Raw genomic sequence first — 12,263 nt, 5'->3', positions numbered from 1 at the left:
ACCATCTCAGCCTCGATTTCTGTATCTCCTCCTGTAATGTTTCCACCTTCATTAACTCTCTGATCCTCTCATTTCTTAACCTGTCTATCTTTGTCACTCTAATACTGTTCCTCAAGAATTTCATCTCGCTAGATTGTACTTTGCTTTTCTCTCTTCCTTTCACAACCCAGCTTTCGGATCCATATGTCAGGATCGGGACATAGTATGACTGGTATATAACCTTTTTACTGATTTGGGGTACATCCTTGCTCCATCTCAGGCTTCTGACACTCTTCCGAAATGCTTCTGCCTTTCCTTATCATTTTTTCCATCTTCCTAAGTACTTGAAACTCTCCACTCTCCTCAATCATTCCCCACCAATTGTTATTCCAGTTGTTCCTCTCTCCTTCTTTTTTGTTGTGATAATCATCTCACTCTTACTTATACTAAATTTCATCCCACATGTCCAACTGTTCTTGTACTTCCACCTCCTTATTCCCCCAAATCATCAGATCATCTGCAAACACCACAGCTTTCAAATGGCTCTGAGCACTATGGGACTTAACTTCTGAGGTCATAAGTCCCCTAGAACTTAGAACTACTTAAACCTAACTAACCTAAGAACATCACAACATCCACGCCCGAGGCAGGATTTGAACCTGCAACCGTAGCGGTCGTGCGGTTCCAGACTGTAGCGCCTAGAACCGCTCGGCCACTTCGGCCAGCTCCATAGCTTTCATCTTCCTTTCACCAATTACTTGTACTCATTATACCATCCATCACTACAATGAAGAGTAATGGTGAAAGTGCACTTCCCTGCCTCAAGCCATTCTTCTGTTCAATCCAAGCTGATCTCTCTCCTCCCACTTCCACACAGCTCACACTTCCATGGTACATTTCCCTTATCCTCCAAATAATCTGATTTGCTACTCCTCTCTTCCACACTTTGCTTCTACGTACACTATTATACGCTTTTTTAATGTTCAGGAATGTGATTAGTAGATCTGTTCCATATTCGTAGTGCTGTTCCTGCAGTTGTCTTACAACAAAAATTAGATCCACCATGAACCTTCCTGTTCTGAAGCCATATTGCTCTTCTCTCATTCTTCCTTCTCATTTTGCCAAAATTTGTGCTCCCAAAATATTCTCAAAGATCTTAGCACAATGACTCGTCAATGTTATCCCCCAATAGTTCTTGCACTCTTTTCTATTTCCCTTCTTAAAGATCGGGACAATTATTCCCTTCTTCCAGTATTCTGGGATCATCTTCTGTCTCCACACAATTTTCATTACTTTATATAGCCATTGTATCCCCACCTCTCCTGCTGCTCTCACCATCTCTACACTTGGCTCATCCAGACCTTAAATACATCAGAAATGTAATAGCTGCTGCCCAAATTACCAGCAGTGAGAACTATAGGTACGTGTGTTGTCTAACCAATCGGTCAGATACTAGGTCCGTATGATGACAAGTTCAGTGTGCCAACATTTGTTCTCTTCAGAGTCTCCACAGACAGATATGTCCATAGTCATACCGTACATGGAACCAGGACTCGGAAAAGACAATGCAGTGCCACTCCTGCGACAACTGTTGTCATCCCTCCGCACAACCGTCAGCCCAACTCTCCCCACTGCTGCAGCACAGGAAGGTGCAAGAATCACCACCATGGTGCTCCTGATGCCATCACACAGACTGCGTCAATACTTGTCTTGCTCCAAATTAGCCCATTTCCTGAAACAATGTACACGATGTTGCTGTAAGATGCTACACGGATGAGTGTATATTATGTCCTTCCTCTCAGCCACCAGTCATGTGGGACCGCTGAAATTCCGCAAAACAATGAGTACAGCCCTCCCGAACTCGGCCACTACATATTTGAAAGTGCCGTCATAAGCTGACTTATACGAGCACCTATATTGCTGAACGATGAACTGTAGTCTCGAAAGACCACGATCCTCCCACTGTCAGGCCCCGGCACATGCTGTCAGATGTTTCTCCTTCTTACACAAGTCATAACACAATCTTCTCAAAAACAACTAATGATCTAATGCCATTTCTGAATGAGTAACTTACTGTGAGATCTCTTTCACATTCAAAATGAGGACGGCACTACTCTTACCCACTTTGTGAGGCTGCATTAAAATATTAACTGTTTGCATACGCTAGCACATCAGTTTGATATTTCTTGTATGCTGCCTTCATGGTGTTGCAATTTATTGGACGACAGTGTATATCACCTTGACAGAAACTTCCTGGCAGATTAAAACTGTGTGCCGGACCGAGACTCGAACTTGGGACCTTTGCCTTTCGCAAGCAAGTGCTCTACCAACTGAGCTACCCAAGCATGACTCACGCCCCGTCCTCACAGCTTTACTTCTGCCAGTACCTCGCCTCCTACCTTCCAAACTTTACAGAAGCTCTCCTGCGAACCTTGCAGTTCTGTAGTTCTGCAAGGTTCGCAGGAGAGCTTCTGTAAAGTTTGGAAGGTAGGAAACAAGGTACTGGCTGTGAGGACGGGGCGTGAGTCGTGCTTGGGTAGCTCCGTTGGTAGAGCGCTTGCCTGCGAAAGGCAAAGGTCCCGAGTTCGAGTCTCAGTCCGGCACACAGTTTTAATCTGCCAGGAAGTTTCATATCAGTGCACACTCCGCTGCAGAGTGAAAATCTCAACCTTGACAGAAGTTGCAAGTATATGTGAGCACAGGATTTGTGCTAATTTTACATATACTTACACTCCCCTTTCACTTACACAGCTGTTTTGTGGGATATGGTATCTAAGAAAAATACACTATTTATTTAGCAAAACAGAGCAGTAAGAATATTATGTTATGTACGTTATCATACATTTTGTGGAGGTCTCCTCAAATATTCTGTAACTCTTCTCCTCTCATTCCAGCAGATTTATTCCGTGACAGTATGTGTAGCTAATGATAAAAATCAGCTTCAGATGGACTCTTATTTACACAACCATAATATCAATTAGTATAGCCTCAAGTAATTTTTCACAATTTAATGTAATACTGTGGAAATGCCACTGAAATTAACAAAATCATCACACACCTGTTGTCGCCAATTTTCACTTCAGTATAATTCGACAGGCCCCCACCCGAGGACAACAACCAACCACTCTGTTAGTCAACACGGACTACATCCCACCTTTTATTAAGTTTTATAACACATCTGCTGACCACTTAATCACTGGTTACACAATCTCCGTAGGCCTCACATGATTGGCGACAACTGTAGGCTACTTCCATGTATGTTGCATTTAAGAAGCAAAATAAGACCAGAGTTCATAAACTGTCAATCAATTATCTTCAACATTTTAAAAAGGACACAGCAATTCTTTGAAAGCAATCTGAAATAAGATGAACATCAACTAAAGCAAAACATGGGTAATGGATGACAATGACAATGATCATGTTACTTTGGTGCATGCGTTCGTAGCATTTTTGTTTTGCATTTTGGTGTTCCAGTTGCTATGGGTTTACTTACCAACTGTAATATTTTTATTTGTCTTTCACCACAGCTGTTTCAGTTGACACATTGTCATTTTCTCACTTGGAGATAGTGAGTGGTCTGTGGACGCTAAAAAATGGGAGTGTCGTGTGGAGAAATCAGAACATTTCTCACATATTATTCTGTTTGACTTCAATAAAGGGATGACAGCAGCCAGAGGCATTTCTGCTATATATGGGCACAATGCCACTGGACACATGGCAAGAAAATGACTTTCTCACTTTGAGGAGGATCGTTTTGACACTAGTGACTCTCCACATTCAGGAAGGTTTTAGAGGTTTCATGAACACCATTTAAGCACATTAATTCATAATGATCCACATCAGTGTACCTGAGAACTGGCAAATGTGATGAACTGAGATCTCATTCCACTATCATGCACCATTTGCATGCAGTAGCGGAGATTCAAAAATCAGGAGTATATGTGTAACATGCTGTAAGCCACAGTCACAAAAATCAGCAGGTGGCCTGATGTGCATCCTGCTTGCTCATCATAGATTGGTTCATGAACAACACCAACCATTCCTATCCTGTGTCATTACTGGTGACAAGAAATGGTGTCTATGCTAGCATAAAGAAAAGAAAGGAATGGTTGAACCCAAACAAAGCAGCAACTCTTCATACAAAGACCTATGAGCATCCACAAACGATAATTTTATGTATCGGGTGCATCTCTATGTTGACCAATCTTTAAGGAACTTCCTTATCAGATGAAAATGCATTCCAAACATAGTTTGACAAATTATTCACCTCAAAACCATGTGATTTCTAGTCACTGAATTTAAAAGTTACCCCAGCATTGGCAGGCTTTAGTAAATAATCAAGGAGACCATATTATTTGTGACTAAAGTCTCTGTTATGTGTATCTATTGTGTTTATTAAACTTATGGAAAAACACTATGAACTTACACACCAATGCAACACATGGTGTTGAGTGCACAACACCTGGGTCTTGAGTAACCACATGGAGATCTAACAGGTGAGTATCGTTAAAAGAAATCCACTCTGCTAAAAAAAATAAAGTACTGAATTCTGTACACCATAGGCATCACAAACATATGGATCCATGCATAAGAGGGTTATGTCCTACACAGAGTCAACTGTAGAGGAAATAAATCAGGTGATGCTGCAGCAAAAGTATTCGACAACCTCCTGTTTAATGTAAAGCACAACATCAATAATCCCTACTAATTTAAATGAAAATTAAAAATATACTTCATTAGCTGATCTTTGTACAAATTATCTGAATATTCAGATTCGGGGATTGAAAATTTCAGTTAGCCGCATGTCAAGTAGCAGTGTTTGATATAAAGCCACACCATGTGATCGTAAGTATCTGGACACCTGGCTGAAAATGACTTACAAGTTTGTGGCACCCTCCATCAGTAATGCTGGAATTCATTAGGGTGTTGCCTGGATCCTGATGCAGTTTGGAATTCCTGTGTGATGGTCTGGATAAATGTCTGCCTATTACACATTACGACCCTCTTCAACTGTTGGCGGTCTCTTTCAGTCAAGAGATGAGGTCGTCCTATACACTTTTGTGCTGTACATTTACCTTCACATTTCCACTTCACTATCACATTGGAAACAGTGGACCTAGGGATGTTTAGGAGTGAGGAAATCTTATGTACAGATGTGTGACACAAGTAACACCCAATCACCTGACCACATTAAAAGTCCATGAGTTCTGCGGAGTGCCCCATTCTGCTCTCTCATGATGTCTAATGACTACTAAAATCGCAGATATGGAGTACCTGTCAGCACAATGCACCTAATATGAAAAACTTATGTTTTTGGGGGTGTCCACATACTTTTGATTAGATAGTATACGCGATAAATAATAATGTTCTATAAATAGGATTCATTATTTAGAGACATGAAAATATTTTCTTTGAAAAATAGCTACGTAAAAAGTATATAATTAAGCTACTAATAGCAGCTATATACTATAACTGAAGAGGCAGTGGTCTTTTCCTAACTACTAACTTTCATTATAATTTACTTGATTAAATGTAAACACCAGAAGTGTGAATAGCACTAAGCAGTAAAGTGATAGATTATCGTTAACACAGTGTTCCCACACTTTAGGTTTCTGTGTGTTCCTTGTCTTTTTGAGAATGTATATTAATTAATTAATTAATTAATTATTAAATAATTAATGACCTCATCATTGATTAATACATTACACCTCATTTTACTTCGTCCATAAAGAAGACATAAAAACTGCACTACTCACACAATTTGTCCTCTTCCGCATTATGTTGGTCATCTCGTTCCTCCTCATCTGATCCTGACGATGCAAGGTAGGCACGCAGGTCTGCATCGTCTATTTCATCTATATTTTTTACCGTCTGCAGTTTCTGTGTGATATCGACTCGTTGAGGGTCCGTTTCATCCCATGTGAGCTCAACTTTGGCTTGTTGCAAAGCTGTGTTAGTAAACAGCTTGGGTGCATACTTCCCAGGTTCTGGTAAGCTGTCACAGCTGTCTCGTGGCTCCTGAGAAACCAACATAGGATTAGTCTCTGTACAAACATTAATTACAAGAAAAAAAAGCTTCTAAATTCAAATATTACAGTACAATTTTCAACTGCAAAGTCCCCTAATAAAGATTATGATTTTATACATTGTCCATCACATTAACGGGGCCAGCTGTCAAAAGCTTGAATAACCACCTTTTGCAATGCAGACCACAACAAGAAGTGCAGTAAAAAGAGTCTGTGAGGTCATTGAACGTACCAGCAGGGATATGGAGCTGTGCCGATTCCAGTGCCATGGCTGCTAATGACCCACAGAACAACAGCCCAATCGAGGTTGCTCCACAGATTCTCTGCTGGGTATAAATTTGGGGAGTTTGGTGGCCAGGGAAGTACGGTAAGCTCATCCCGGTGCTCTTCCAACCACATACGTACACCGCTAGCTATGTGACAGGTTGCACTGTTCTGCTGTTATATGTCATCATGTTGGCGAAACACAAACTGCTAGTAGGAGAGGTCACAGTCTCCAAGGATGATGCTTACTTGTGTTCATCCACTGCCAGAATGACTAAGTCACCCAGGGAATGCCACAAAAATATTCCCTCGGTCGTAGCACTCTCTCCTCCAGCTTGGACGCTTCCAATGACTGTTGCAGGGTGTTTGCTTTCACACATTTCGCACTATTTGTGCCAGCGGCCATCTGTCTGACGGAGCATAAAACGAGATTCATCTGAAAAGGTCACACGCTGCCAATCAGTGGATGTCCTGTTCATACCAGCGTGTAAATTCCAGCCTCTATTGACAATGAACAGCAGTCAGCACGGGCGTACGAACCGGGTGGTTTCTGCGGATACGACAATGTTCGGTGAATGGTAGTTGAGGAAACACTGTTGCTAGACCCTTGATTCATCTGGCTGGTCACTTGCTCAACATTTGCATTTCTATTCACCCATACACATCACCCCTGACATCTAGGGCCTCATGTGTACCACAGTTACCTCGGTGCCAGTTTTGGATAGTGCCACTTTGCCGTGAACGGTGTATTTTAATCACGGAGGCACGTGAACATTTTTCAAACTTAAGCCGTTGGCACACGGACCGTGCTGTCGAATGTTAACGTTGAGCATGCCAAGCTCAACGTGCTGCTGAACACTCAGGAACAATGCGACTTGTGAATATGGTACAAGGGCCCCAACGTGGTATAAGCGATCACAACGCACTCCAGACGCAGTTGAGGGATGTTTCTAGTTTGTAAATCACACTGTTTACTCAACTGGTGACCGTAAAATTCCCACGTTAGCCCTACTAAATGCACATTTCCTCCCTTGTCCACGAAAAGGAAAGTACCATGTCCAATCAATAAGGACACAGGCTTATAAAAGTTGCATTACAAACAGTGCGGTACAAATTTGCAATACTTGTCCGCATAAGATAAACATTATTTCATCACTCACACATTTTAGTAAAACCCGAAGGTCAGTCTTACTAGATCACTGTTCCTACCCAGTAGCAGAATCTTTGCAACATGTGAATTACGAATCGTAAAAGAAAAAGGAGCAAATTTTATTTTATACAAGTAGATTAAGCCAATCGAACAAAGTCACCCCTCAAAAAAAGGTGAACTTATATTTACATAACATCAAATATTATAATATATACTTATATTAAACTAATGATAACATATCAGAATCTAATAAAAGCACGAATGTTAGGGGGGAAAAAAAAATAGGTTTTGACAAGACACGAACCACCGCCCCAACCAACAACTACATGCAGAATACTGACGCTACTCATTACCAACAACATGTCTTCCACTCCTAATCATATTATGTTAGCCCTTTCTGAAAACCTTAATTGTAGATATGTTACTAATTGAAATTTAATCATAACAAATTGTACCAAGAATAATGTGTTTTGGGTGTATATTAGTGTGCTGCTGTCTTCAAATAGCCTACTCTCATAATACGCAAGTTACAATAATTCTTTTGCTGCGAATATGATGTTTCTCATATTGGAATGAATCAAACTGTTAACAACAGGTTTTTCAGTGATTCTCAATTTGCAGGTGCTCAGAAACGGCATATATACATATAGGCTTGCAATGAATGCCAATATGGTGCCTCACAACTCTGTTCTGAAGGGAAACGGCGTGCGTGTGACGTAGGTGGCACTATGCCATCTCATTGGTCAACGCTCAGATGCATGCTCAGAATATCTGACATGCCAGCTATTGCTCTGCACGTTCGGAAGACTCCCGAACGTGCTATTCCACACTATGACGTCAGAAACTTGGCACGCTCAACGCCCAACGTTTCGGATGCACGGTCCGTGTGCCAATGGCTTTAGCCACTTTGGAAATGCTTCTGCCCTTGGCCTGATAGCAAATGATCGTACCCTTTTGGACATCAAATAAATCGCTCCATTTCCACATCGTAACGACTGTCCCGACACGCGTTATATACCCTCCACTGCTAGGGTTGTTGCCTGCTGTCTGCGAGTGGTTACTGAATGTTGACATTAAACATTGGTGGTGGTCACATTAATGTGACTGTATTGTGTAGCCAGATCAAATATGCAAAGGCAAAAAGCAATCTCTGCCTACCACAACCCAACACGTGGACAGCCGCAGAAAGAGTGGTGATCCTGTTACTATTGTGCTTACTGGTTTGGCACAGCACAGCATAACTATCACTTCCTAACAGCTACAATACACACAGTTACTGTGTCATTAGATCACCAACATTGGCAGCAGCTAGACACAAAACACACATTGCCTGAAGTCATCTTACTTCCACAGGCTTCAGCCAATTCGAAACTAGAGAGTTCTTGTTCAGGACATTACGAACAAACTAAACAGGGGTATTTCTTGTAACACGAATACACCAAATACTTGACATATGTATCAAACTTCCTAACATTTTCCACAATTCAGCAAGGAAAGAGGTCAGTGTTTTGTTGCGTGGCTTCACTACAGCAGTTTCCATTCTCGCACCTACCCTACTATTGCTAGTCTACGTGCCAACAGATACAGAAATGTGCCACAGATTTATATATAAATTGCCTACTACAGAAATTATTTGCTGAAAATTAACGAAATTTTCATGCAGACATTTATCATGTTTAAATTTTTCAATGTAAGGTAACCTTGAACACAAGGTCCAACACCATGATCTATTCCCTCGAGTGTTCTGCATTTCTATTATAAGACACAGCTTCAAACGTACCTTTGCAAGTTGTCTTTATCTTTTCAAAGTCTAAATAAACAATAAATGAATTATGCACTGAAAAATCTGTTAACCTTCTAAATTTTTCATTATCACGTCTAACACAAAGCTTCAAACAGTTTCTGCCCCTTAGTACTAGCTATATGTGGTAATGGAGATGGAACTACAGTGTCCTAAAAACAATACGTGTCTTTGCATTTAGCATATTATCTGCTGGACTCTGCTGTAAATATAAGCACCATGAAACATCTGCATTATATAGGTCTACTCAAATTTTCCAAAACACTGACAAGAATTATTTACAGAAGAATGGAAAGACTGATAAAAGCCTACCTCAAGGGATATCATTTTGGGTTCCGGAGAAATATAGGAACACGCGAGGCAATACTGATGCTACAAATTATCTTAGAACAGGGCTTAACAACTGGCCGGTTTTGAGCGCGAGTACTCGCGTCTGCTCAGGCACGTGCTCGCGAGCAGCTGCAAGGTCACGGAGTAGGGAGGGAGAGGAGGGAGGCGAAATGCGCACGCACGTTTGAATAGGGCCGCAGCGTGCCTATTGAATTCGCGCCGACTGTGTAACGTTTAAAGTACGACGATCAGCTCTTAACAGTCACTTCGCTGTTTAAGAATCATGTGAAGTCGTCGTTGTGTAACCCCAACCATGCTTTCGCAGTTCAACCCCCATTGGGAGGAATTGTATCCGTTTACAGAAAAAGATGGTGTTGCAAAATGTGTAGTATGCCACAAAAGGCTGAATTCTTTTACGAAATTTAATTTGCAGAAACATTATATGTCGTACCACGTGAAAGACTACGGACGTGGAAAATGTGATGGACCAGATCGTGCACAGGAAGTTATTAAACTTAAAAGGAAGCTATCCAAAGAAGATCTGGACGACGAAGAAAAATCAACTGAGGCAGCTCTCAGAGTGGGTTACAAAATTGTTTGCTTTTAGCAAAATCCCTGCGCCCCTTAACTGATGGCGATGTAATAAAAGAATGTTTGGTAGTTGCAGCGGAACATTTGTGTCCATCTCAAGTTGAACAGTTTCGGATTGTGCCATTATCTACAATGACCATTATGCGTCGCATACAGGACATGGCAGACGACGTCCAGAGCCAGTTTGCAAATATCTGTAAAGATTTTATGGCGTATTCTCTAGCTCTGGACGAAAGTGTTGATATCACTGGAACAGCGCAGCTTGCCATATTTATTAGAGGTGTTAATAGAGATCTTCAGGTGAGGGAGGAGCTCCTCGATGTAGTAGCCATGAAGAACACTACAACCAGAGGTGATATTTTAAGTAGTGTTGAAGAAAGTGTTGAAAATATAGGATTGTCGTGGAATTCTTTAGTTTCAGTGTCTACAGATGGTAGAGGCATACACTAAGCTAATAAAATTATGTGGCATGTGTACATTCTCCTTTACTTGTTTCATTTGTCGCAGTAATAATTCGCGAGTGATATCCCTGCAGGTGGCCGCGTATTTACATCAACTGGCGGCAGCTGTTGTGTACCCCACGTGACTCTCCCCACTCTCCGCTCTGGTCCGGTAGTGCGGGTAGCGTGCTCGCTCTGCTCCGTGCTCGCGCCTTGCTGCTCACAGCTTGCTCTGCGAGCATGTATGTTGTGAAGCCCTGTCTTAGAAGATAGGTTCAGGGTGGATGTGACACTACCAATGAGGTAGATTTTTAAAGTACTGGACGACAGACCTAAGGTCTCCAGTAAATGGTTCAAGGGAGTATAACAACTTTAAAGACTTCCATGGTAAGCTGAAATAGAACGGTGGCTAAACAGAGGAGAGAAAGTATGTGGCTGGCGAGAGAATGAAATGCTTTTGAGTTGCAATAAGTCTTTCAAAAATGGCTTATAATTATTTGATGTGGTCTCTAATATTTGTACATATGAATGAGTGAGTGTGTGTGTGTGTGTGTGTGTGTGTGTGTGTGTGTGTGTGTGTGTGTGTGAGAGAGAGAGAGAGAGAGAGAGAGAGAGAGAGAGAGAGAGATGTCCTAAAAGTAGAGACTATTACAAATTGTATAAGAGAACACAGATACCTGGTCAAATGTCATGTCATCAGGTACAAACCGGAGATCGAGCTTAGTGGCAGAGCTCTCATATTCCAGGCCATCACACTCATTGTAAACGTGTTCAGCAGTAGCTACACTGTCGCACTCGGCAATGGCATAGAAGTACTTCAGCCTGTTCAACTGATAACGCCGTAGCTTCTCCATGTGGTAACGTCTGCCCTCCTCTGTCTGTAACAATAGGAATGAGCAATATAAATAATTTACTTCTTCAAAAATATTACATCCGCCATGTATAGTGTGCAAATGTTAAAAGATAAGAGGGAAAAAATATCCTTTTTTTGCCACTCATTTCATTAATCATATATTTTAATGATCTATGTTTTGGGTTATTAGCCCACTGCCTAGAACTGCTGACAAAGATTGTAACACTAAAATTGATATCACCTATACGTATCTCAATAACTTTTTTGTCTGCTTTTACTTAATGAGATATCTGTATAACCATGTTCTTTGATCTAACATCTATGTAAATGTTTTGCGAATAATTTAAGTCAATAGAATTACTATATGTATGTCACTTTAAAAGCAACGTTCTGCAAAAGCACTGAAACGTTAAAGTTATAGATGTACCACCTGTTCGTGCATGTGGTAACTAGGATTATAATCGTACAAAACATGGAGGGAAGTCCCTCCGCTACAAAACTCGCATGGTGGGAATAAAAAAAGGTGGATTTGGCAGTTGAACTGCAAAGCTCCTTTGAGGCAAGAGATAGTTGGTCGCTAGCATGCAAAGTTTTCACAACATCTTGTATGCCGAGTGAAGCAAAATTATTTAATATAGCCTCCAACGTGGAAGAATTTGGGCTCATTATTCATGTCAGTCATTGGTACAAAGCTATGTACTACAAAAATTAGCTGGCTTTTTAAGCTGCCTCAGCCACTACCTATGTCTCAAATAATCAGCTGCATAGTCATACTGTATAATTACACGGGCCAGTTATATGGTTTCTTATTCAATAATAAGTTTGTGTT

The 12,263-nt window shown here is 41.1% G+C and overlaps 1 protein-coding gene across 3 annotated transcripts in view; it reads right to left on the bottom strand.

The window, feature by feature from the left end:
- LOC126210435 (ESF1 homolog) overlaps nucleotides 1-12,263 on the bottom strand; it is a 75,385-nt gene that overhangs the window by 30,684 nt on the left and 32,438 nt on the right. For all 3 annotated transcript variants that reach the window (XM_049939669.1, XM_049939668.1, XM_049939670.1), the window contains exons 5-6: nucleotides 11,259-11,459; nucleotides 5,736-5,997 (exon numbers count right to left, since the gene is read on the bottom strand). In XM_049939669.1, coding sequence (XP_049795626.1) covers nucleotides 5,736-5,997; nucleotides 11,259-11,459 — 463 coding nt within the window. The remainder of the gene's footprint in view (nucleotides 1-5,735; nucleotides 5,998-11,258; nucleotides 11,460-12,263) is intronic.

The sequence above is a fragment of the Schistocerca nitens genome, chromosome 10, assembly GCF_023898315.1.
Source record: "Schistocerca nitens isolate TAMUIC-IGC-003100 chromosome 10, iqSchNite1.1, whole genome shotgun sequence".
NCBI classification, from domain to species: domain Eukaryota; kingdom Metazoa; phylum Arthropoda; class Insecta; order Orthoptera; family Acrididae; genus Schistocerca; species Schistocerca nitens.
The sequence above is the reverse complement of the archived record's forward strand: the minus strand, read 5'-3'. Positions and strand labels throughout refer to the sequence as shown.